Raw genomic sequence first — 27,859 nt, forward strand, 5'->3', positions numbered from 1 at the left:
GAGAAAAAACATATAAATGATATAATATTTGTGGATTCGATTATCCTCCCGCAGTCCAACTTTATGTAGATCTGTTGTCACCTCTGTGCTTTGTGTTTTGGAGGAAGCTGATAATTAAGAGTTGGGTGGTGTGGAAGCTTCGGGGGGGGGGGGGGGGGGGGGGGTTGGTGGTGCGAGAAGGAGGGGAAGTAATTCCTCACCCCTTTATGGTTCACTAATAGAGGCGACAGAGTGGATTTACAGATGAATGCAGCCAGCCATTCATTGTGGGTTTTTTTTTTTTGTTTCCCTTTTTCATGCTTTTTTCTGTCCCCTTCCTCCTGTGCCTCTGTTCAGTGTTTTGCGCACACATTACACAGCTGCTCCTTTTTATTCGCCATGTTGGTGTTTGTGTGGAGGTCAGCCGGCTGCGGCTCTACAGTGAGCATCCATCATGGCTTCGCTGCTGTGGGGCAGTTTCCTATTTTCCCCAGCCCCCGAGCATCAACCACTGCTCTAGCCGAGCTCGCTCCCACACTGCAGCAGACGGCGCCGCCTCACCCCATCTGTTTTGGGGGCTCGCGTGTTGTACTAAAGACTTGCTTGACTGGACGAGGGGGAAATATTCCTGCGTAATATCGATCAGTTCCGTGATGCGTGTAAGCTTGTGGAATGGTGGTTATTTTTTTGTTGAAAACTTCGCCTGTAGGTTGAAAGGTTTTGCCAAGTTGGGGGACGGGGAGGGGGCCGTTCCAAGTTTGCTTTGCATTTCCATTTTCCTTACGCTCTGCTTCCTGCTTCTCTCAAACTGACAGGAAAAAGATAAAGGGAGCTGAATAATTCACTCATTCATCGATGTTGAATCTCCCAACACCAATATTGGCTCTCTCCCCTCACCGGCTCTTTTTAAATGGGGCAAGAGGGCCAGAGAGAGAAAGGGAGTCACATTATAGACCATTCCAGAAAGTTAATATGAGCCAACAAAGTCATTTTTGAAGTTTGTTGCCAAAAATTCCAAACATGGTCTGTTCCCAGCAGTGGTGAACACAGTTGAGCTAATCCGATAACAGATAATTATCGAAGTTAATATTTTTGCTCGCGGATTAGATTTTCAGATAAGTTTTAAAACCATCATCGGACGAATTATCTTCTGATAAATTTAGTTCCGATAACTTTCAGTCCGATAACATTTTTTTTGCTGGTAAAGTGAGCAAAGATTAACGGTCAAAAACATTTGTAAACCCCAAAATCAAACATTTTAGTCCATCTGTTGTGTGCTTGTAGCAGACTGGCTGCCTGTTGCTTGCTGATGACATCATCATTAAGCACAAAACGTGATTGGCTGGTCGAAGCAGGGAGCATTGCGGGTAGTGTAGTTCAGGTTCACTTTGGACGTTACAGTGAGTCGTCCGCTCAACACAAAAACAAAACAGACTAATTTTAACATTATTTTATTTTACTGTGGCTGAAATTTAATTGCTAAGACTCGGTGGGGGAGAGGAGCTCTCACAGCACAGCTGTGTGTACAGAGGGACTTTTCTTCACGTTGAGACACTGTTTTGGATTTTTTAAAAAAAGGACGCTTTATGTGGATTTTTTATTCAGATGAATCCCACTGAAACTAACAGGTAAGAATTTATATTTACTTCATGTCTTTTACTCTGCCAATCACTGCATTAATGGACGTATTTTTGTTGTTTAAGCCGCAGAGTTCAAAGCATGTGAAAAAAGCAGCGGGTTTTTAGTTCATAAATGACAGTGTATCTAATACCGAGATAAACTGTGACTTCTCCTACTGTGTTTTACTGCTTTTGAAAGATGATGACAGTGTTTGGGGTTTTATTTTTTTATCCATTCATTTTTCATGCATTCTTATGTGTTTGTGATCCTTGAATTTACCCATCAGCGAAAAGTGAAAGTGAAAATGGTTTATCAGAAGCCGACAGTGCAATCTGATGTGGCCGCGTCAGAATCAATACTAAAAGTTATCGTTGGCGGTTATCTGTAATAAAGATGCATTTTTTTTAGCAGTTTATTGGTTTTGCGTCATAAAAGATAACTTTTTAGTTATCGGATTAATGGTTATCGAAGCTAACTTTTTGGTTAGCTGTGCCCACCACTGGTTCCCAGGGATATTTTAGAGGAAGACCATCCTCACTTCTAACATCCTCGTCCAGGTGAGATAAAATCCTAAACATGGGAAACCCCTCAGGACTGAGGAATAGTGGAAATAATTGCCGGATCCGGTTCATTTTGGAGGACAACTGAGCCACCTCATGGAAAAGTTTGAACAGAATTGACGCGACAAGGATTTTGGTTGTGGGGGGTGAAGATGTGTTAAGATATCAGACATTCCTGATTCTTTTTCCACTCAAGTGGACTGAGGGTCAGACTTCCAGTATTCATAAAGGCACGCATGAGATGTTTTCTATCAATATTTCTGTATTTGTGTGGCAACATAAATTACTGCCTGTTCATCTCTTGCTCATTTTGCAGTTTCAGATAAATTTGTAGCCACGACAAAAACAGCTTGAGCGAGCATGCAGCAGGGCCTTTTAACTGCACCAAAAAGCCAGGGATGATTTGTAGCCCCACTATCACTGCGAGTTTTACAGCCACAGTACATATTTTTCTGTCCACAGACAAATAGATAACAAGAGGAAATGCATTTATCCCAGAATAAGAGGTGCAGGGGCTTCTGTTCGCCCTGGCTTTTGCGTGCGTGCGCCTTGACTCGCGTGGTTACAGTCATTCTTCACTTTGCTTCCTTTTCTTCTGGGCTTCCTATTTATCTCTCTGACCTGTCGCATTCAAGGAGAACAGGAAGAAGTAAAGCTTCTCCTCAGCGTGGCATTTAGAAAATAAAAGCCCCCCTATATTTACAGCCAAGCCCCAACTCGGGCTATTGTTGAAAGTTCCCGAGTTGTTTATTGTTGTGCTTCTGGATATATATTTTTTTCTTGCCTTATTGTGCTCTACTCTTTTCCATTTCCCATTTGTTTCTATCGCTCAGCGGAGTTTTCCTGCAGTTTATGGCCATGTTTAGTTTGAAACCATAAATGCTGCTGCTGATTTATGAGGCACCATTATAAGGGGGCCGGTCGGCGTAATGCAGCATACGGGACTGCGGGATATTTCTTGCCTCCTGGCTAGTCATTGGTCTTTGTCACAGTCTGTGCGCTTCTTTTCGGGAACAAAGCTCTCTGTGTGTGTTTCAGTTTGGACGACCAAGGTGAACTGGTGCTGATTCCATGGGACGAGCAGAGACACAGAGAACTGGACTGGTGCGAGACAGAGGAGTGCAGGTAAACAGTCCAAGCACAGTGACGTCACCTGGAGGTGAACGGGTTTGAAGCTCAAAAGCGCAGTGAATTACAATGCCTGACTCGGCTGAAGTCCTGGCCAACACATCAATGGGTAAAGCAGTGGAGTGTGGGCAAGACCAGCGTGACCTGAGCGTCACGAATGCAGACCAAACATGCCCCCATTTCATACTTACCAAGCAAGCTAAAGCTAACTGGCTAACTTTGGTTCGGGTGTTTGAGTAACGCATATTTTTTTGCAGATTGGGCGACTGTTTTCATGATGGGTAGCTTGAGGGTGGGTATAAAAAAGGTTCACTGCATACAGATGCACTTTTGACGGCTAAGTCCAAGAAATTGTTAAACGCACAGCTCTTATTCTTGATCCAAAACCCACAAAGATGACTGAATGTTCCACAAAATCAAGCTAAGTAAACCTTTCCTCACCAACAAACGCACTTACGTTGCTGGTTTTCACACCCCTACCCAACACCAGTCATGCACGCATTGAAAAGTATAAGAGCCAGATCACATCCCTGCAGAACACCAGTATGAAATGGGAAAAATTCAGGAGATTCTACCCCTGGTCTGTACAGCACTCACAGTACCTGTGTATATGAAATCACAAAAAGAGATCCCCCAAAGTATTAATTTATTCATGATGTTGGGTTGGCATGTGCCAGCAAATATATTTAACCCTTTCTTAATACAAGAACTACCTCGCCACCAAATTGAGTCCAAATCTGTAGATGGGTTTTTGAGCTACCCTAACAAATAAACACATTTAGACAAAATCATTTCCTCTTTTGTGGATGTAATAAATAACATATACACTCATCTCTCACCCTATTGTGACCAACACTGCAATTTGTCCATGTCTCGTCCAGAGCAGTGCTGGACCAGAACCTTTATGACGATGACAGTTTCATGTACGAGGAGACTCCAGAGCTGTTAAGGTTCCGTACGGCTACACCATCAATCCAACTGCTGACTGACTGGTACCAGAGTAGAGCCCAGGACATCGACTGCTGGTCCAGACAGGTAAGTACCACTTTTTTTGACTTCAGGTTCCCACTTCAGGCTGGAAAAAGTGTTGCATACTGGTATTTGACATTTTCATAGATCCACATTGACACTGTGATGAGTAATCATCATTGAAAGTAAAAGTCCATTTCATATCACGTTACAAATTCTAGTGCTGTCAAAAGTTTATAAGTATCAAATAACTTACAAAATAGAGTTTGTGTGGCTATTCTTTACCTTTACAACAGAATTTTTTTTGTGGTGAACTATCCCTTGGTTTTACAAGAACAATATGTTAATCACTTCATTATTCATATATTATCTCCTATTTGTTGTCTTTGTGGACTCACGCATTTGGTTGTAAATCTACAAGCTAATCAGATTTTCTTGATTTGAAATGTTTGTTACTTTCTTTAATATAATACTTGAATAAAATAGACAAATTATCAGACATGTTGGATTTCTTTGAAGTTAATATCATGATCTGCTACTGACATACGATTGAAGACTAAAAAAAAGCTTCTCTTGGGTGTTTAAGGCTTTCGCGTAGCACTGTAGAGGCGTTTCTGAAATTTACATTCTGTAAAAGGAGTTTTACTTGTTGTTCTCACATTAACAAACAAAATCAACACCTTCTGACAGGAATTGCTCAATTAACGTGAACATAATGTGCACATATTGTTAAGTTTCCTGGCCAAGAACTGAGAGTTTGATTGGAACAGTGGCGGAAAAGAATTAATCAACATCTGGTTAGTGGGAAGATAATTGCTGTGATATTTTTATTTTTGAATTTTTTGGTGGAAGAACGTGGCATTCAGAGCAAACCTGGATGCAAACTGCAGAAGACTTTTTGCCAACCTCCATCAGTCAAGGTCACTCTGATCCTGCCTGCGACAGTCATTATCATATTTGCCATCTGGACTTCTAATGAACTAAAGCTTCTGTCATCTTTGTGGTGGTGTTGAAAAATAAGTTTTGATGGGACTTGTTTGGAAGACTAATGGGATGTAACTGCTGGAGCTGTCCAATTTATCCACCCACACAGTGCACACTGAGACTCTGTCGCTTCTTTACCTCCTTCAGAGTGATGGCTCAAGGTTGTCTCTGCGGGCCGTAACTGCACTTTACACATTGTTTGAAATGAAAACGTCAATTTAAGGTAATGCATGACTAAGGCCTAATCCCTGTATTCTTCCAAAATATAGGGAAAGTGTGAAACGGCAGCTCGAACAAAGAGTATAGAGATTGGGTTTAAGATATGTAAAAACTTGTGCTTTGACTCAAGAAACAATAATCGCATTCTCCGATCTTCACAGAAAAAGAAGAGCTCATTCATTCACTCCATGTGGATCAAGACACACAGTGCACCAGCGTGTAAAACAGTTTTTACCTTACCGTTAATAGTACTGCAAGCAGTGCATCTTGGTGTGGACTCCTCCTTACTAATCCTCCCATTAATTCAATTAGTGTGGGGTGGTGAGTGAACAGTCTTCACACATGGCAGGTGAAGCAACAGGTGTTAATCCAACTGCAGTAGGAGTCACTATACCTGTAGCATTTTGTGGTATTTTCGCTTGCCGTTTACGCCAGAAAACCTCTCACTTCTCAGCGAACCATCTCAATAGCAACGCTTAACTTCTTCTTTCTGTGTTAAAGTCATTGACAGATGACACGCTGATTGGTTCATTTTATATTATGTCCTCAACACACCCATGATTGTTTAAATATAGGTGCTTTTATACACCACCACAGTTCACACATGGCAGGTAGGAGTCATCTACACTTCTAGCTCATCTTGATTGTTTCAGTTGACCTGAAACAATCAAGATGAGCTAGTAGTGTAGATTTTCAGCTTTAATTCTAGGGGTTGAACAAAAATATACCATTAACCATTCAGGAATTACAGCCATTTGTATACACAGGCCCTCCATTTTTGGAACCTATAGGTAATTGGACAAATGATATATGAGGGTGTTTTAATGCAAAGCATCACTTTTACAGACAGTTTTTCTTTAGACAAGTCCACGGATGATACATTAACATGTCCAAGTCACTGAATATATCTTGGACTTCATTTACATCCAGCATTAAGAAATATGAACAGTATGGTACTGTATTGTAATTCTGTCTAGAGTCGGCAGTTCTCAAAAGCTGATTGACTGTGCATGAAAGATAATAGCGAGTGAAGTCACCAAGACACCCATATGGATAGAGGAGAAGAGATGTGTTTATTGCTCACTCTCTCTCTCTCTCTTTGGAATACAACCAGGATATCATCCCTTTCATTGAGCGAGTGTGTAAAGGCACTCTCTCTCTGTTAATCTCTAGGAATCACACCAGCGCTATCTTTTCATTCTCTCCCTTGTTCCCTCTTAATTAGAGCTCATCTCCTTTTGCTCTCTCATGTTACTCCACGAGCCTCCTGGGACCGTCTTGAACTCTCATGCCTCTCGCTTTTTCACACACTCATAACTGCAGAGACGCCACACAGAGATGCCAGAACCGCTCCGCCGCTTCCCGCCCTCTTTACGTTTTTCATCTCATTTGTTCTGTCTTGTTTGTACTCTCTTCCCTTTGTTCGTCTGCTCTTTTTTCTTTTTTGCTTGGGGAGAGCATTTTAATGGATTGATTTAAAGGATCCACATTAGAGGATATTAGAGTCTTCTATAGTTACGTGGCGGGAAAGTGATGAGTCAAAATGTGGAGACTGACAAGATCACTCAGAGTAATTGTGATTTGGCACTGTATTAATGAAAATAAATTGAAATCAACAACTGAATATACTTTATTTTTGTCAGTACACCAGTTGTTGTTTTTTTCAGTAGGAACTCCATTATTCCAAGTATTATCTTCCAAATAAATGCAATTATTATCAGTGACCATGTGCCTGGATTGCTTGCCTTGGAGACAGAATCTACCATTAATCCATCTCCTCTCACTCCCTCAATTTTAATGTGAAAATTGTCTTAATCTTCTTTTCAGAAAAAGAACAGACTGAGATTAATCATGAGTTCTTAAGTTGGGCGTTTCTTATGCTTGGGGGAACCTTGCTTGTTGGTTTAGGATTTTGTAGTGTTGTAGTTACCCTCTAGCTGTTGGACTGGAGTCAACTGCGAGTTGCTGGCAGGTTTGGGCATCTCAGTCTGTGAACTGTGGAGCTGAGCTCTTGCGTATTGCCAGCTTACGTGGCTTGGCCCCCAGGGGCATGGGGTGGGCTTCAGTAGGTTGGTGGATTGGTATTTGTATTCATTTTTATTTCTTGTATGGTTTGTCCATCTGTTAAGCTGCATGCGTGGGTGGGACCTGTGCTTTGGTTTAACTGAGGTGGCAGAGATTTAGAAATATGATATTTTTTTTGTTTGGTTCCTGGGTTTGGGCTGTGTTGTCATGTTGGGTGGATTGGAGTTGAGGGGGTTGGTAAGGCTGCCTTGGACTCTGTGCTGGTGATTCCCATGCCTATTTAGGGCTGTTAGGGGCACGTGCTTGCTCTGTGCCTCTGGTTGAACCCAAGAGCTCTGTTGAGCCTTTGAGAAGACTCCCTCAGGGAAATTGAGATTCCAGCAACATTGTATAGCAGCACACAGGGTAAGAAGCACACAGAGTATCAAACGTGAAAGTAAAAAACAAAAACAGTTTGCAAATCAGGGTTCTAGCTACAGTGGGCGACGCTGGTCGGTTTCAAGTACTGAAAATTTCTGCCCGGCTCTTGTATTCAAATTGGTTGTCCTGCTCACCATGGATTTTCCAAAAAATGAACTGAAATGTTGCTGAAAAATGTACCAATTCGATCGCATTTCAAGCTTATAGAGTCGTACTTTTGTTTTGCAGTTTCAACCAAATAATTAAAGAAATAAGAAATACAGAGTGGGCCAATAAAATCTTACCACTTTTTGATCGTACACAAGTTTTTGAAATGAGAACTTGTTCGAAAATTTTCTTTACAGACGTGTAACAGAAACATCAAATTTAACATTTGATACCAAAGGTTTGTCTCTTGTTTTCTGCACAGTTCAATTGATGACATGTTCAATCCACAGTCCTCTTCTGATGACATTGCCACACATCTCAAGAGGGATTCTCTGAATTTCCTGAGGGATGTTGGTCTTCATTGCCTCAATGGTCTGTGGGTTGTTGTAGTACACTTTAATAGTACGAATATATATATATATATATATATCCTCATTTTCTTCGTATTTAAGCGCAAACAGCGCCCTTCATTCATTCATTCATTCCTAAAAGAATGAAAGAAAACAGACGGTGAGAGCAAGGGGGGGAGCAGAGGAGAAAGAGGAGAGGAGGAGTGGGGGAGGAGCCTCAGTGAATCAGTGAAAGTGAAAAACTGACAAATCAGTCCAGGTTCAGCTCTTGTTCATAAGGCAATTAGAGTTTATATTGTTTAAAATAATAATAATAATAATAATAATAATAATAATAATAATGCTATTCCACTGAAACATGTTGGAAAAAACTGTCATGACAGAAAAACTCTGCCTGCTTCACAAGATAAAAAAGGTACAGTGTGTCATTTTTAAACAAGAGAGCAAATGCTATATGCCCATCAAATATTAATGTGTTTTTAACCTTTTCAACATTATTTATTTTATTAACTTAGACTTTGATAGAAGTCAAAAAAGAACATTGGTATTACAAATATTACAACATAAATGTAAATTTTTTTTTTTGTCTATTATTCTTTCTTTCAGTGCATCTATAACCACTGAAAATTAGTTAAAATAGGGCTTGCCGATAACGTTTTGGATGTATAAAACCCTATAGCCCCCTTGACCCCCCCCACTGGTGCGCCCGGGCCCCCTCGGCTGTGAGTCGCGATCACGTAATTTACCCAGCACTAAAATGGTTCTACCTAGAACCCTGTTGCAAATACAAATATAAATACCAGACATACTGATCAATACTGGTTTACTTGCTACTACTGTTCCTCTCATTCCTGTCCCCTGTCTTCCTGTTACTCCTCCTCCCCCTGAGTGAGGAGTTGTGCAGTTTGATGGCCTGTGGGACAAAGGAGTTTCTGTTGGTCCTGCACTTGGGAAGGAGCAGTCTGTGGCTGAAGAGGCTCCTCTGGTTGCTGATGATGGTGTGTAGAGGGTGACTGGCATCGTCCATAATGTCCAGCAGTTTGTCCAGTGTTCTCTTCTTTGCCACCATCACCAGAGAGTCCAGCTTCACGCCAACCACAGAGTTCTTGTGGTCTCAGTGTGGTTGCTTGACCGTGATGCTCTCATGGCATTGCTTGGCCTCTTGCTTTGCTTGTGTTGGAGTCATTTAGAGGCTTTCTGTCAGTTCTCAGCATGTCTATCAGTTCTAACACTCTCTTGGGTACAATGGTGTTCAGTAAACATCGCTCATATAAATTGTTTTCCTCTTCATTTTTCTCCTTTTTTCCCCTCATTTCTTCTATACGCACACACCCAAAAGCATTGTCTTCTCTCACATAAAAATGTAAGTTGTCAGCCATTTGTGATTCACACTAGAGTGAAATACAGACAAAAATAAAAATAAATAAATAAATAAATCAAAGGAAATGAGTGCATAGCAATCTCATAAAAAACGTGTCTGTGGGAAGGAAATTCACTGGTGATATGGAGCGGAATGGTAGAAATAAGTGATATTAAAAGCAGCTGAGTGAAACACTATTGGCAATAAAAATGCACAAAATGAAAGTGTGTCTGAGGAGAAGATGGAGAAAATCAAAGGGCCAGAATAGAAGCTCAAATGGAGAACGGTCCAAGTACTTTTCGCAGGCATAACCTGTGCAACCCCGAAATAAAGCCACCAGTCACAGTTAAGTACTTTTTTTTGTTTATTGTGTATGTTAAATAAAATTCAGACTACTTCAAACATCTGAGTAGTCTTGACTAATCTGCGCTAAATTAGTCAGAAAGCCTGTTGTGCTTTTCATGTAGACACTTATGAACAATAAACTTGATGCGGAAATATGACAAACAAACCTTTGGAGCTTTTTATAGTTTGTAAAGTCATCTTCTCATTGAAAAATCAGTATGATCTCAACTGGTGTCAGGCCCAGTATGAAGTCACATGACGTAAAAGACCAGTTTAATTTGGCACCTGTTAGGGCTAGAATTATTTTCAGTGCTGCCTTACCTGTTAATAATTTTGCAGATTGATTAATTGTTTAGTCTGAAACCGTTAAAAACTGTTTTGTCATTTGCTCACCGACTAATTTCACGTCTTTGTGTAATCAACTTAAAAACATAAAATATCCAGCTGGATCCCTCCTGTGTTGTCGCTTAATGAATAACTCGATCCAACAGGTGCAAATTATTGTAACTGGTTAATAATCTACTTATTGTCTAGTTTCACCGCTGGCATTTTCCGGGTAGGATCGTGTCCGTGTTCGTTAGATGTGCAAGGCAAAATGTAGAGCAGAAAACCTATTCATTTGTAATTTTGCTGTTTGAATCATCCTTCAGAGTGCAAACAGCTCTTAAAACTTGTGCTCCCGCATTCAATTCAGTTTTAATTCAGTTATACAGTGCCACATTACAACATGAGTCAGCCCAAGGCACGATACATAAGATTTAAACCTTAGCCACCCCATGAGCAAGAACATCGGCTGAGAGTGTGAAAAGTCCCTCAGGTGCTTTCTGATTAGAGGAAGAAACCTCAAGCAGACCAGTCTCTATGGGGTGTCACACTAACAAATTAAAACAAAAACATTATGCAGTGATAAAAATGTTGTAGCTAACACCCCGTTTACACCGTTGCGTTTGAAAATTGGCCTCTGCTTGCCGTCACACTCACAATGGGGTCTCCATGGTCAGAACAATGATCCCTCTTAGACGCCATCACTGCCAATCAGTCTCCAACAGGTGTGTGAGTATATTGGACTGTTTAAACACTCGCACAAGTTGTGCGACCAGTTAACAGATACATGGGTCTCGTAATCGGTCTTGATAATCTCACATCTTAACTCACTCTCAACTTGATCCTATTGGTCGTAATAGACTCTCAATTGACTCTGCATGGGGTTGCATCAATGATCACGGATATTAACACATTTTTCACTCGCACAATTCAGTCGCAATGCAGGCTTGGTGTAAACACAAATAAAAGATCACAACAGAGACCAGCCAAGACTTATGGGAGTTGACAAACTGTCATGATCTTGTAGGTCTTATATAGGTCTCAGTCCAGTGTAAACAGGCAAGCAAGATCTAGGGTTCGCACACATCTCCATGCAGGGCAGTCACGTTGAGACATGATATAGCACACGTTCATCTAAACTTCACATTCCCAGTTATTTCAATGCCAATGATTCATTGACCCTCTTTAATGTGTTCACATGTCCACACTGGCCCAATGCTGTCATCATCCTTGGCATCCATGGCAATGCTCTCCCATGATTACCCCATCTCTTCTTTCTTGTGATAATCCCCTGGAGACCACACAGAGCAAATCCGATCCAATCAATCCAAACAACTAACATGCACTTCAACAGCAAATTAACAGATGACATGCCAATACGCCTGCCGATACTATATTCCTACATTCATTGACGGTAATAGCATGATGGCATATTGAGGTCACTGGAAAATGTGCGATGTACAGCACCAGGTAAAAATTCTCTGCTGTATAATTCTGGAGGCATGGATTTACACGGTTTTGCAATAACATTCATGCCGATGTGAGGTAGGAAGACTTTCATTAGTGTAAAATAGAAAATGCGAATATGATGTTTGGAGAAAAACGAGATTGAGATGACAGGGATAGGAAAGACAAGAATGATCGAAATTGAAATGGGAAATGAGCATGAAGACAGAAATCTGCAGCAGTGGTGAGAGGGCGACAGTAGAGACGGAAAGTTGTGCTCGGAGAACTGCTAGCAGAGAGCGAATGCAGATCAGGTTGTAATTAAAATGTTGAGAATTTTAACATTGTGCATTGTCTGTAGTTAACTGGGGAATCTATGTCTGGAGAGCAGGAAAGGAGAATGGGCACGATGATGGTGTGGGGAGGGCGGGGGGACGCATCTTTACTCACAGTTAAATCGGTAGACTTCATATGATTGTGAGGAATTGCTCAGCCTCTGAATAAAGGTGATTTTTCACTCACCATGTTTGTGATTTTATTCTGTGCAGCCAGGCCCATAAGTATATGGACAGTGACACATTCTTTATTATTTTTTTTCATCTGTACACCAGCACAATAGAGATACAACAAAATGGTCAAGAAATGCCTGACATGATGGATAGGTGAACATTTCCAATTAGCTGAATATGTCTTGGACCTAATTTATGTCATAAATCATTAAGAAACAATATGGGACTGCATGGTAAATTTGTCTGGAGGTGGCACCGTACAAGGAGGAAACTCATGAGGGAAGCCACCAAGACACTCATGACAACTCTAAAGGAGTGCAACTTTGGTCTGTTGCCTCACCAATTATATACAGTTTCATGGAGGAGACCCACTGAGAAGAATTTTCTTGAAAAGATGTGAAACTTGCGCTCCAGTCTGCCAGAAGGCACACAGGAGACTCAAATGTACTTGTTTTCTTATCTGAAAATCCTTCACTCTGTCACATCACCATGATACTTTGACTGGTGATATAATAGAAAAAAGCTGTAGTATTCAGAATTTCTATAATCACACCCATGGAATCCTTTGAATTCCTTTCGAGCTGACATGGGTGTCTTGGTGGCTTCCCTCACGAGCCTCCTTCTTGCACACTCACTCAGTTTTTGAAAACTGCCGACTCCAGGCATATTTACAAAATACGATCATGTTTCCATTTCCCAATGAGTGATGCCAATAAAGTCTGAGACATATTCAGTGACATGGAAACATTCAAGTATCCATCCCCTTGTTTGCCTGGAATAATGATCATTTGTATGCAGAAATAATTCGTACTAGCACGTTGCTCGTGGGGATCCACAGGTTCTAGATTGGGTAGTGTTTATAAGATATATGAAGCTGACATTTTCAAGGATAGTAATAAATTTTAAAGTTTCTATGATGATTTTAACTGAAAGTGCAGGAAATTAAAATGAGAAAGTTTTGTGAATAATTGTATTTATTATTTGGCACATTTAGATGATGTCATATTTTACAACGGCCAAGGCTGAGATCTTTCCTTTGTTCAGAGCTTGTGTGGTTACCAGGGACTGATTAATGGTGATATCAACGTCCATTGTTCACTATTGTTGCCTAATATCCCTTATTTCTCCAAAAATATTAGTCCTATCAACTTTCTATTTTTGTGGCATTTATCCTTAAATCAAAATACATAAATATGTCAAATGGAAAACGTCAGCTCTCCCCAGTTTGTCAATGATCGAAGTTACACACATACACACATATAGAGGCCACTTGGCTTTTAATATTACCTATGGGCTCTTATTAAAAAAAAAAAAGCTATAATTCCCAAATAGCGCACTCAATAATTTTGTTGAACCTTGTTGAATCTTGATTATTTAATTCAGCAGATCTCCATTGTGTTGGCGTGCAGACACAAAATTACAACAAAATATGTCACTACCCAAATACTTACAGACGTGACTGTAAGTATTTGACGGCTAAGACGACTTGCCGTTATTTGATCGGCGACACTTGTGTTGAGGAAAACCGAAGACGACGGCGTTCCGTGCACACCTGGTAGTCTGTTTTGTGCAGTTGTTTCTGTATTGACTGTTGTTGAGGAACTGCTCCACGTGTCTGAAGGGTGGAGAGGAAGCCATCATCACCACAGGCCATCACGCCATCTGCTATCGATGGTGCCACCAACCACAGGTGGCTGAGTATTGATTAGCCGGGCGCATTGCCAGCGCATAGGTGGCCTGATATCGACTGGTTGCTCTTGTGGATGGAGTTGCATCGATCAGACTAGGAGGAAGTCCACATCATCCCTATTTTATAATCCAAAGAGTAAAAATTGGATGTCAGTATCAGTAATGATCGACTGCTTTTGTTTGTTTACAGATTTCAATTTGAGGTTTGCCTCGTGATCTTCGCCGTGGGAACCCTCTGTGTGTTGGTTTGTCAGCAGAATTACTGCAAAACTCAGGAATTGCACCTGCAGTTATCTGCCAAAAAACAAAACAAAAAAAAAACCTGGGAGTAGTAGAGGAAGAAACAAACAAGCAAACGTTGCTTGAAGGAGGGTGTTCTGTGCAGACTGCTACGGGTCAGCTGCAGAACCGCTAAACATACAGCTACAGTGCAAATTTAGTTATGTCACACCCTGTTTTTAACAATCATGTCACACTTGGTATTGAAAATCACGCAAATAGTCTTTTTCTTGAAAATGCAGCGTAACAGAAGCTAAAAGTGTGCCACGTTCCGTTCCATTGCCTCTCCGCAGAGACTCTTCGGTGTCCCTGCTGTGAGGTCATTTGAGCTTTTCTTCACTTCATGTCTTTGTGTGTGTGTGTGTGTGTGTGTGTGTGTGTGTGTGTCCCTCCTGGTCTGTCCCGCAGGTTGACTGCGCTCTGTCGCTGGTGCGTCTGGGGAAAGAGCGGGAAATCCCGGGTCTGGAGCTCCTCTGTGACGACCTGGTCACAATGGAAACGCTTGTGTACGAGACGTCAAGCGAACTGAGCCTGACGCTTCGAGATTTGCGTCAACTCAGCCACATCGACAAGCTCCGCCTGCTCATGAAAAACGTAAGCGGCGCTCCCGCCCGCGCAGGATCACTTTGTGAAGGTCGTAGTCATTGTATCCCACATTCTGACTGTGCAACACTTTCCATATCCTTTGTACAGTTTATAAACCTTGAATATCACTGTAAGAGCACATAATGTGCACTGACCATGACTCCTTTTTTATTCTATTAAAATGACAGTGCACTTTTTTGAAGAGTAAAAAAAAAAACAGAACTGAAAATATGTTTTGTTTTTGTTTTTTTCCGAATGGGAGCCTTCACAATAAGACTTTCTAGAAATCCTTGACATTTGACAGCTCAGTTTAAACAGCAACTAGTGCACCTTTAACGCATGTGCATGCCAGGTGCTGCGGCCGCCGTTCCCTCTGGAGGACATAATGGGTCTCGTAGATCGTAGCTAATTGGTGTGTTTAGTCTGTGCGACCACTGGCAGTAGGATCAGCCGTGCAGGCAGCCAGCCAACAAATGTTAACTGGACAAACACATGCTGTTTGACTGTGACTCCCTCTGGGCACCCCGCTTTGCCTCCGTCTTGTTTTTGTCTATAAGATACTTTAAAGTAAAATGTTACGGGGATTTTTATTTATTTTTATTTTTTGGGTGGGAGGTGGAGGGGGGGGGGTGTACTCTTTCATCTGGCTATCCTGAGTCAGAGCCCTCACAGGGTGGGTGCAAACTCAACGTGCATCTGCATAAATCAAACTCACCCTCATACTGTAGCTATTGTTTAAATGTAATTTCTTCTACAGTAGGTAGTCGTACCTGTGGGAACAAAGACAACAAAAGCTATGGGAATCTGACATTTGACCCCAGTGACCTTGACCTTCACACAAATGACTGACCTTTGGCTGACCTTGCCAAATGTGTCACTTCTGGAACTCACTTAGGTGTGTGCCACATTTTGTCCAAGTTGGGTTGCGAATTAAACTTCGACCTTTGCCAAAATAAATTCTTCAAGGTCAAGTGTTGGGGTCAACCTTCATTGACAGCCTGGGCATATTAGAAATCAGCAAAAGGACCTGGGAAGAGAAGGACAACCAACAGACTGACTGACCTTATCTTATATTTGACCTTGCCGGACAGTTGTGAACCCCAGCACCTTAAGTGTGCCAACTTTGGAGCAAATCAGAGTGAGAAATGTACAATTTGACCTTTGACCCCAATGACCTTGACCTCAATGAATGACCCTTGGCTAATTTGACCTTGTCCGTGCAATTTGTATACCTACCTCCATATGTGTGCCCAGTTTGGTTCCAGATGTTTGTTGCACATTAGAAGGAAAATATAAAATTTGACCCTTGATTCCAATGACCCTGACCTTTGCTGAACTATACTCTTTAAGGGCAAGTCTGGAATCTCATCCACATATCACGTTTGATAGGACCTAGGAGGAGTAGCAGAACCAACAGATAGATCCATTTTACTCATAGTGTGATATGAAAAAACAAACAGATTTTTCATGTAATGTGCACATCTGATGTATTTTTGCACAACTTGCAAAAGGCCTTTGCTCAGCACCTTTGGGTTATTGTATTTCTCAACCATTACAGATGGTTTCAGCTCATTTCCAATTTATTTCCTCTGTGGCATCAAAGCACAAAACATGACCCTCAACATAACTCTCAGAGGTTAAATTTCTGAAACGTCTGCGACTGACCTATTCCAGGCAGATGGATTGAGCCTTTCTACACTCCAAACAGCCCGTAATACATCACCGTCAAAAAGTTTAAGGCTCATTCAGTAACACGACTGCTGGCTCCACTCAAAGGGAACCTGTGCTCTTCCGGGGGCACAAATATATAATTGTCAAATATAGGAACACTCACACTTTTTCAGAAGTTATTTTCTATAAAAAGGAAGGAAAAAAGTCTTTGCGTTTTGGTTTGACAGCTTAAAGGGGTCATATTTTGCAGTATTTTTTTTTTTCGGTAATTATGATTGGGGTATGATGATTAAAACCCTGAAGTTCCGTAATTCTGCCCGTGCATGTTGCAACATCCCCCTGTTAGAAACAAAATTTAGGCTTGACATGACTCATATAGGTGTCTGTGACATATGTCATGGAAGTCCATATCTGCAAGACACGCCCACTGAGCTGAACTTGTCTCACTCTTTTACATTACCTGTATGTTTTTGCCTTCAAACGTTTAACACACAGGCTTTGGAAATGAAAGAAGCTGACAAGCTAATTTCAAGCTACATGTAGCTTTAATGATAATGAGATACAACCCCTGGCAAAAATTATGGAATCACCGGCCTCAGAGGATGTTCATTCAGTTGTTTAATTTTGTAGAAAAAAAGCAGATCACAGACATGACACAAAACTAAAGTCATTTCAAATGGCAACTTTCTGGCTTTAAGAAACACTATAAGAAATCAAAAAAAAAAGATTGTGGCAGTCAGTAACGGTTACTTTTTTAGACCAAGCAGAGGAAAAAAATATGGAATCACTCAATTCTGAGGAAAAAATTATGGAATCACCCTGTAAACTTTCATCCCCCAAATTAACACCTGCATCAAATCAGATCTGCTCGTTAGTCTGCATCTAAAAAGGAGTGATCACACCTTGGAGAGCTGTTGCACCAAGTGGACTGACATGAATCATGGCTCTAACACGAGAGATGTCAATTGAAACAAAGGAGAGGATTATCAAACTCTTAAAAGAGAGTAAATCATCACGCAATGTTGCAAAAGATGTTGGTTGTTCACAGTCAGCTGTGTCTAAACTCTGGACCAAATACAAACAACATGGGAAGGTTGTTAAAGGCAAACATACTGGTAGACCAAGGAAGACATCAAAGCGTCAAGACAGAAAACTTAAAGCAATATGTCTCAAAAATCGAAAAATGTACAACAAAACAAATGAGGAACGAATGGGAGGAGACTGGAGTCAACGTCTGTGACCGAACTGTAAGAAACCGCCTAAAGGAAATGGGATTTACATACAGAAAAGCTAAACAGAAAAAAACAAGGTTACAATGGGCTAAGGAAAAGCAATTGTGGACTGTGGATGACTGGATGAAAGTCATATTCAGTGATGAATCTCGAATCTGCATTGGGCAAGGTGATGATGCTGGAACTTTTGTTTGGTGCCTTTCCAATGAGATTTATAAAGATGACTGCCTGAAGAGAACATGTAAATTTCCACAGTCATTGATGATATGGGGCTGCATGTCAGGTAAAGGCACTGGGGAGATGGCTGTCATTACATCATCAATAAATGCACAAGTTTATGTTGATATTTTGGACAATTGAAAGGATGTTTGGGGATGATGAAATCATTTTTCAAGATGATAATGCATCTTGCCATAGAGCAAAAACTGCAAAAACATTCCTTGCAAAAAGACACATAGGGTCAATGTCAATGAGCAGATCTGATTTGATGCAGGTGTTAATTTGGGGGATGAAAATTTACAGGGTGATTCCATAATTTTTTCCTCAGAATTGAGTGATTCCATATTTTTTTCCTCTGCTTGGTCTAAAAAAGTAACAATTACTGACTGCCACAATCTTTTTTTCTTGATTTCTTATAGTGTTTATTAAAGCCAGAAAGTTGCCATTTGAAATGACTTTAGTTTGTGTCATGTCTGTGATCTGCTTTTTTTCTACAAAATTAAACAACTGAATGAACATCCTCCGAGGCCAGTGATTCCATAATTTTTGCCAGGGGTTGTAGATGGGGTGGGAATGAAGAAGTGTCTGTTTTGGCTACATTCAAAGAAACATTCTGCACGCTTGTGTGACTGGGTTATGTGAGTTTAAAAAAAAAATATCTGTGAACCAATCAGAAAATAAGAGTTTACTTCTCTGGTTTAGTCAACATCAGGCACATGTATAGGATAATATGCAGAACAAAGGTGCTTTTTCAATTGATCTGTTGCATCAGATGTCACCAGAGTTTAATCAGCTTGCCCTTATTATATAACATTTTTATTTGATGAGTTAAAAAGTGGTAGCTGTTATTGTTTTAAAGTTATTGCATTAACAACCTGGAGGGGATGGACTCCATCATGTACTTGCTTATTCACTGCATTATACAATGTACATGCCTAGGTTTTTCCAAAGCTTAGGAATACTCACTTTTCAAACATAAGTTGACCAGGAAACTAGATTGTTGCACCGACACAATGAGATATCAAGCTCATTATCACAACATGGAAGAAAAAATAAAGTATTGTATTCTGCAGCAAACACAGCTTTTATTTTTTTTTTAAAACAAACGTCTTTAAATGTGTTCTCATCACCAGTCTAGCGCAGAGCGATATGTAAAGGACACGTTCCAGTGGATGGTGCCGTTCTTGCATCGCTGTGAGCGACAGGAAGAGGGCGCCGCCAAGTCTCTGCTGAGAGAATACCTGGTCAGCCTGGCCCAGCGAGACCTCACCCTGCCCCTGATCATCTTCCAGCACTCCAAACCGGACGTAGGTATCAAACCAGAAGGTGGGGGGGCATAGTGCACCCCGAAGCTGCGCTGTCATTCTGTTGCACTGTGCACAGTGTAAAATAAAGCACAAATAATGGTGCTCTCAGTGGTCAGAGTCTTGAAATGTTATTAACTTGTTAATAAAATAAATGACATTCTGTCAGGCTGCCTTCAGCTTTTTAACTCCCATTCTTTCCTTTGTTTTTTCAGCATGTTTCATATTTCTTTTATCTTTTTTTTTTTCTTTTTTTTTTTGCCGTGGCTTCCCCACTGAACAAATAATTCCTTTACTACAATGGCACACTGTGTTAGTCAGAATACAGAATTATTATTTACACAGAGATTTGACACTGTGAGTGTCGCTTCTCACATTTCCTAGTATATGTACATATTTCTTCTTCTGCTGCTATTTTGTAGCTGTTTAAATGTCATGTTTTTCATTTGAGGGCTCAGTTGTACAGTATTTTGAAAAGGTTACTCTACGTATGCACCCTTGAATTTTGATGTTAAGAAATATAGGGTTTTTTGTTATTGTTTTCGTTGTTCTTACCACAAATCAAGTTCTTATTCCAACAAAAATGAAATGTGATATTTTCACATTTGATATTTTTGCATCACGTGATATATTTTGTTATCTAATTAAATTAACAAGTGAAAACATTGTAAAATAAAAAGTAAAAGAGAAAACAGTGATCTTCTTGTCGGCATATCACCTGGTACATGGCAACACAAAGACAGTTGACAGGTTTTTTTCCTACCTGAATGACTCTAAACAGGTGAAAGTGGACATAGAATTGAATTATTTGTATTTATTTATAAGTATTACAGATTTGAAGCTTTTCTGTTGCTTTCTTTTTTAAATTTTACACATATGATTTTAAATGTTCACAGTACCATGCATTTGTCAGTTTATTAAAAATAAAGTAAAACTTTTAAAAAATGCAGTAATATAGAGATTGTCAATCTGCCCCCCCCCCCCAAAAAAAAAAAAAAAAAAAAAAAAAAAAAATAACTGTGAAGAAGACTCCTATGAGTCCTGAAATACAGCTCAACAGTCAATCCTCTAACACTGGACGACCCACTAAAAAATAAAGCTGCAAATGTGCCAGTAAGTATCGTAGCTGTCAATCATGATTGTCTTTGGTCAGTCCATATGTGATGATTATGTATTATGAATGATGTTGTAATGTATTGACCCGAATGTGAGATGACCCTGATTACAGGATGACTCCCGTTTTTTCAAGACTAATTTTTGAAAATACGTTCTGATAACCAACGCTTCTTTTTGAAAAAGAACATGCCTTTTTTAATGTAACTAATAAGATCACATTGATAAAGAGATAGATAGAGAGAGAGACACACAAAATTGCATAAAGAGTAGTAAAATAAACATCTCTACATCAATGGCTGGAGTGGAGGTTTTTCTGAAAGGCAGAAGTAAATGGCACATGACGTGGTGCGATTCTGCTGCTGCGAAAATTGCTTGGAAATAAAATTGCGGGTGGGGGGGCTACTAGTTCAATCTGATGTGGGAAGAGGAAAACAGGCTCCTGGGAGAACTATGACAAATAATAGTGACTTAAAATATTGTTTGTAAATATTTTATGGTGGTTTGTGTGGTGATCTTGGTATACTTGTGTAGATAAATGACTGTGGTGTTAAAATACAGAGAAGCAACATTTGGCACCATGAGTGTAAATTGTACCTCACTGCTTGACTTTCACTTCTTATCAGTTGTTATGGGTGGTTGTGGGTCAGATGTCACTCAAAAGAGATATACGCTTTCCAAGAGTTTTTCTCATCCCTTACTATTCTGTATGTATATGAAATATAAAAGTTTAGGCTACGGACCAGGAACACCCCTCCCCTGTCTTATATTCAGGTCAATATGATAATAGTATTTTCAAAAAATAAAATTGATAGCAACACAGACACATATATACAGAATGTGTACATAATTACAACTATGTACAATAAAGGGTGACATCTTTGGACAAAAATCTAATGTATGTTATTTTTTAAATTTTGTAATGACTCACAGTAACCAGCCACTAGGGGGCAAAAGAGATATTCTCCTTCACTTTGGAGAAGGTGGCCACCCCTTCATTTTTATGTCATTTGATCAGAAATGCGTGCATCCAGAAGTGTAAGGGTCGTCACGCTTGTCTAACCATAAATAGAGGGGCTGTAAAACGAAAGCACACGCACAGGTTGTGGCTGTTTGTGACCTGTCAGAACCAGTGTCAGAGCCCTTTATATTTATGACCCCATAAGGAGGTTGCCAAGGACACGTCTCTTGGCCATTACACTATGTGTAACACATGCATTGACACACACATACACACAAACCAACCATTGTGTCCTCTCATGTGTCCTCTGCCAGTGCCAGAAGATCATACAGGATCCAGACCAGCTGATGGCCGTCGCTCTGGAGTGTATCTACAGCTGTGAGAGGGATGACCAGCTCAGCATCTGTTATGACATCCTGGAATGTCTCCCGCAGAGGGGCTACGGGTCAGCCACACACACACACACACACACACACACACACACACACACACACACACACACACACACACACACACACACACACACAGGTTGATGATAACCTCCCAATCCCCTTTTTTACTGGTTGCCAGTGCAGACTAGGGATCACAAGGAGTCATGAATCTCCGCTGCCAAAAAAGGAAAACAAAATCATGACCGATGATGACATAATGCAATCTGCAACCTCGCCACTAGATCACATTAAATCGTGCACACTCTAGCAGGTCAACTGCCAAAATAAAGAACAGATTTTAGTTGCTTTTTTTTTTTTTTTTGATTTGGGATGGCACAAGATAGCTGCACTTGCAAAAGATTTTATGTCTGGACTATGAGTAGCTGCCTCTTCTCAGTGCCAGAACTCCAACTAAGGTAGGGAACAACTTTTCCAACTTGAATTAGGCATTGTATTATTTGGGTTTTTTTCAATTTTTTTTCATTTATATAGCGCCAAATCACAACAGAGTTGCCTCAAGGCGCTTCACACAAATAAGGTCTAACCTTGCTAACCCCCGGAGCAGCAGTGGTAAGGAAAAACTCCCTCTGAGGAGGAAACCTCAAGCAGACCAGACTCAAAGGGGTGACCCTCTGCTTGGGCCATGCTACAGACACAAATTGCAGAACAATTCACAAATATTCAGGAAATGCTGTTGGTGCACAGGACAGGAGGGTCTCTGGCACAACCACCACACCCATCTCTGGATGGAGCTGCACCTTAGAGAGAAAAAAACAATCAGGCATCAGAAAGACAAGAAATACAGTATAATTTGTCAGCATTAAACAACAAGAAAAACAGGAAATACTAAGGTGATCGCCGGCCACTCGCCCTAAGCTTCACTAAAAGACCCAGAATTTAGGTAAAGTTGAGGCCGCTGCACGCTCTGTTTCCTAATAAAATGAATTACAAGAGTAAAAAGCATAGAACTATACTATGCCAGTATGCTAGCCATACGAATGGGAAAGGGAATGTTTGTTGAAAGGGAGGGAATGAAAGGGGTTGTTTGTTGTGTTGTTATGGGCCAATCCTACGCCTACTTGTGCTTATTCTTTGCACTATGCATATTTACTTCAATAATGTATTATTATTGTTAAATTTTATCTTTGTGCCAGAAAATTGTGTTATATTGGAACACAATATATTGTGGCTATGCTATGGCTTTCTATGTGGCTTGGTAGATCTCGATACACTTTCAACCTTAAAAGTAGATCTTGGTTCATCCTTGTTTTATACAGTTAATTGTGGCATAACTTCAAGAAATTAGCCAGTGGAAAAAGCAAAAACAGATATCAAAATTGCATCACAACACAAAAGCACATGGGAACACACGGGGGCACACGCACGTCGGAATTTTACAGCAATGTCAAAAATCATCGAATGCTCCAGGCATCAATGCTCTGCATGTCTGAAAACTAAGAAGACAGTTGAGATGATGACTGCAGGATGGGAAATAACCATATCGTCACATGCATAATGCAAATTGGGAGCAGTTTTATTTCATTTCCAAGTCTAGTGGCCACTAAGGCATGTGGGTTTTCTAGTGGGCGGTGGTCCGAAATGTCTTATCTGTGGTGATGTTATTTTACCAGTGATGTCGAGATGGCTTTGAGGATATATCACTCACACCTTTCCCTCCTTTCCTTCTCTTCCACCTTTTCACCTCTCCTAGGACCTATCAATAAACCTAACTACTGCCCGTGTTTCCTTTCTCGCCGCCTCGCTCCCTCTTTCATGCTTAACTCAAGACTCCAAGGAGCTATCAGTTTGGCTCGGTGCAGTCTATACAGCATTTTCTGCCTCCCACTATTCCTGTTTCTGCTCTTCTCCCTCCCAACCTCTTCTCCGCCACATTTGATTTCATACGGCGAGAGGGCCTGTTCTTTAATCCTCTCGTGAGACTGTGGATTTGTGGTGTGTTTGAAGGAGATGCAGGGTGTCTGTTTTGGAGAAATGTGAGCAGAAGAGGAGGCAATAGTTGATTAAAAACGAAGACTGTGGCGTATCGGAGTATCTCCAGCGAATTAAAATTCCTCTTTTAAATTAATTTTCCTCTACATGTGCATTCTAATTAGTGAATTTCCAGAATGCTAGTTGTCGTTCGACGGCAGCGGAGTCGTCTTACAGGGGGAAGATTGTGCGTTTGAGGTGAATGTTTTCTATGTTGTTATGGTGGAGGTTTTCATTTTATGGAAGATTTAACATCAGCTGTGACACTGCATCAGAGTTTTGAAGCTACAGTGCCTTGCAAAAGGATTCAGCATCCTAGTGTTTCTGTGCGAATGTGATTTTTGGCGTTTTTCTTCATTAGTGTGTCAGTAAATGATCATATAAGTAGCAGACAATGAATTAATAAATGCTATGCTGATGACTTGCAGTTATATCTACCAGGTCTTACAGATGATGCTTTCAGTATCATTACGTTGGAGGCCTGCATGGTTGCACTATGGCACTGGATGTCAACTGACTTCTTGTTTGTCAACTCTGATATGACAGAGCTGATATTTGTTGGACTTGCTCAGCTGAGACACCTATATGGTGATCTTACACTGTCTCTGGACACAAGTGCAATGCAGTGCAGCATTACAGTTAAGAATCTTTGTGTGATCCTGGACCAGACTCTTTCTTTTGATGCACATATCCAGGAGTTTTCTACTTACAACAGACCAATTCTGTCCATGACTGACACTGAAATTCTGATCCATGCTTTTGTGTCGTTCACATTTGATTATTCCATTGTTTTGTTTTCAGGTGTTCCACAGGTCCTCAAACGATTAAGAATGCAATTGCTTGTGTGTTGGCTGGAATTAGAAAATTTGATCGTATCACAGATTTCAAGGTTCTGTTGTTGACTGATGAGACACCGAGTGGCTGTTCAGCCTTGTACAGGTGAGCCCTGTTAACTTGCACATGTGTAAGTTGCGATCCGGCTTTACTCGCGGTTGATTTGTGGACCCCGAAAATTGAGACTACCGTATAATATACAGCATATTTCTTTTGTCAGCTTCATTAACGTGCAGTTTCAGATAAGTCGCGGCCCAATTTTGTGGACACCAACTCTTGCGAATTAATGGGGCTCACCTGTATTTTACCGAGTTGCTGAAGCCTTACGTGCCGTCACGTGCTCTATGTTCACAGGGAGCTGGTTTAACATGTGTTCCTAAGTTTATGAAGATGGCTGTGGGTGGTAGAGCTTTTTCATATCATGAAACAACCTTGTGGAAGAGTTTGCCAGTTGAAGTGAGGCAATCCACTATACCCCTGAAGGTTGTGAGTCATGGATGTGTTGTCCTCATTTGTAGTTTTCTGACTTTAATTCTGTAACAATTTCAGTTTAAATGTGCCCTATTATTACTATTATTATTCTTTTTTTTTTTTTTTTTGAGCAACAGACAGGCAAACACATTAAAACAGGGCCAGTGTTCTGATCAGTTTGAAGAACATGGCCGCCTCTTTTGCTATTTCAAACACTTAAAAAGTAAATACACTCTCTTAATTGTGCGTAATTGTGCAAATGTCATTATCCGGCGTTTCGTGCTAACATTTCAGTTTGTCAGGCAAGCTTCCTTTTTTTCTGGCGTCTAGATTAGCAGTGTTGCAAAGCTCTACTCTACGCAACTCCATCAGCTTCAGATTTTCCCCAGGAGTAATTTCTCCGGCTTGCTAAGCTTGGAAATTGCTCCCGCTGCTTTAACATATTACAGATTTTTTTGCACTTGGAGAGAAAACATGACTTAGTAGTTTCAACCCAATTTTTGTGAGACGGCTTAATTAGGTCTAAATCTGCTCAGAAGGCTGCACTGCGCATCCATCCTTGGAGAGACGGGAATGCAGAAAAGTGCCGGGGATTAGGACTGAAATGAGGGGAAAGGGGGTTAAAAAAGAGGGAAACCTGGAATCAACAGCAGTCAGAGCAGAGGACGGGATTGATGTAGGAAAAAATGGGACGAGAGGTCAAGTTTGTGTTTGTTCAAGACAAGACAAATAAGCCAAAATACTTGTGTGTACATATTCACTCGCACACATAGCAGGTTGATTCACCAGGGTCAGTAGTCTAGTGCGGAGTGGCCAAACCTGACCCAGCATCCTTTGCCTCAAGGTACATTGTCATGGGGATTTATTTTTAGTGGAAAAGTGTGTATGAGTGGTTGGTCGTTACATCAGCATCCAGATTACCCCCCCAAAACCCCAAAACATTTATACACATACGTTAAATGTCATCTGATCTTTGACAGAAGGTGGCATAATACTTTCAAGAAGTGACTGTTGCATTGAAAACCCCTTTACCCCCTTGAGGAACTTATGAAATGACTCAAGTGTTTTAGTTTTCAGTACATTTGGTATACACTCACCAGCCACTTTATTAGTATTGGGTTGGACCCCTTTTTACCTTCAGAACTGCCTTAATTTTTCATGGTATAGATTCAACAAGGTGTTGGAAACGTTCCTCAAAGATGTTGGTCCATGTTGAGATGATGGCATCATGCATTCGCCCGTTCAACCAGTCTGCCCATTCTCGTCTGACCTCTGACGTCAACAAAGTATTTTTTTACACACAACTACTGTTTACTGGATATCTTCTCTTTTTTGGACCATTCTCTGTAAACCCTACAGATGGTTGTTTGTGAAAATCCCAGTAGATCAGCAGTTTCTGAAATACTTAGTCCAGCCCATCTGGCACCAACAGCCATGCTACATTCAAAGCCACTTAAATCCTCTTTCGTTCCCATATATATGTGTGTGTGTGTGTGTGTGTGTGTGTGTGTGTGTGTGTGTGTGTGTGTGTGTGTGTGTGTGTGTGTGTGTGGTGTGTGTGTGTGTGTGTGTGTGTGTGTGTGTGTGTGTGTGTGTGTGTGTGTGTGTGTGTGTGAATCAAGTGTAAGGGCAGAGGTCTTGTGGTTGCTCCTGCCACAGACTGGAGAAGGCCAGAACAATTTTTTCAGACTTTTAATCATTTAATGCCACATTGTAAACATTTCAGTTAAATTCCATTTATTTATACAGCACCAAATCAGCATGCGTTGTCCCAAAGTGCTTACACATGAGTCAGGTTGTGACCCACCTTCTTTCTGAGTGACAGTGGTAAGAAAAACTCACTCAGGTGTTTTTGATTATAGGAAGAAACCTCAAGTAGACCAGTCGCAGTGGGGTGACCATCTGCTTTGGTTATTTTAACAGCAACAAAATAAGAAATGAGACAAAAGCACAAGGAAGTGTTGCACCGAAGTCCAGTAGTCTCACTGGCTGATGGCTTAACAGAGACCCAGCAGGTAAAGAGCAAAGTCTCAGTAAAATGGATAAAAATTGACAAGTCAGTGTGTGTATTGATGCTAGATCAGTCATGACAGTGTATGTGCCGTAGTTTGTACCATGGTGCAGCCGGGGGGGGGGGGGGGGGGGGGGGGGGCTAGATGCCACGATGTTCTGGGAGTCAATCAGTCATGCGACTACGTCATGAGATTACATCAGTTGTACCGGTCCGATTGTCACTAAACTTGGTTTATACATTTTGCATAGTGATCCCAGGAAGCTTAGGGAGTTTGGAGTCAAAACATCAAAGGTCAAGGTCACTGGGATGTATTTTGCAAAAATTGTGAACACAATAACTTCTTTCCTAATTGCATGATTGTCACCAAACTTGGTAAGTTTGTTAGGCATGATCACCGCGACAAGCCTATTGATTTGGGCGTTCAAAGGTCACAGTCAGTGAACTGTACTTTGTAAAATTCTTCTGCAGAAAAGCATCACTTGGTAATCTTATCGTTTGCCCAGGGTGCCGTGAGTTAGTGCAGACTTGGCACTTGTTTAAGCACACTCCAGATCGCAATGGTTTCTAATGTTCACTGATGCTTTTGTGTGTGTGTGTGTTTCAGGCCAGAGACTGACATCACTCCATCGCTGCATGACCAAGTGGACAAACTTGAGAAGCACCTCAGGTACATCAGCACATT

The 27,859-nt window shown here is 40.8% G+C and overlaps 1 protein-coding gene across 3 annotated transcripts in view; it reads left to right on the forward strand.

Annotated features, from left to right (window-relative positions):
* nbas (NBAS subunit of NRZ tethering complex) overlaps window positions 1-27,859 on the forward strand; it is a 309,279-nt gene that overhangs the window by 85,117 nt on the left and 196,303 nt on the right. For 2 of the 3 annotated variants that reach the window (XM_034161660.1, XM_034161661.1), the window contains exons 22-27: window positions 3,198-3,284; window positions 4,169-4,322; window positions 14,762-14,947; window positions 19,194-19,366; window positions 21,746-21,883; window positions 27,782-27,844. In XM_034161660.1, coding sequence (XP_034017551.1) covers window positions 3,198-3,284; window positions 4,169-4,322; window positions 14,762-14,947; window positions 19,194-19,366; window positions 21,746-21,883; window positions 27,782-27,844 — 801 coding nt within the window. Of the gene's footprint in view, window positions 1-3,197; window positions 3,285-4,168; window positions 4,323-14,761; window positions 14,948-19,193; window positions 19,368-21,745; window positions 21,884-27,781; window positions 27,845-27,859 lie in introns of all 3 variants that reach the window. The other variant, XM_034161663.1, reaches the window with a different exon arrangement.

This window comes from Thalassophryne amazonica, chromosome 21 (assembly GCF_902500255.1).
Source record: "Thalassophryne amazonica chromosome 21, fThaAma1.1, whole genome shotgun sequence".
Lineage (NCBI taxonomy): Eukaryota > Metazoa > Chordata > Actinopteri > Batrachoidiformes > Batrachoididae > Thalassophryne > Thalassophryne amazonica.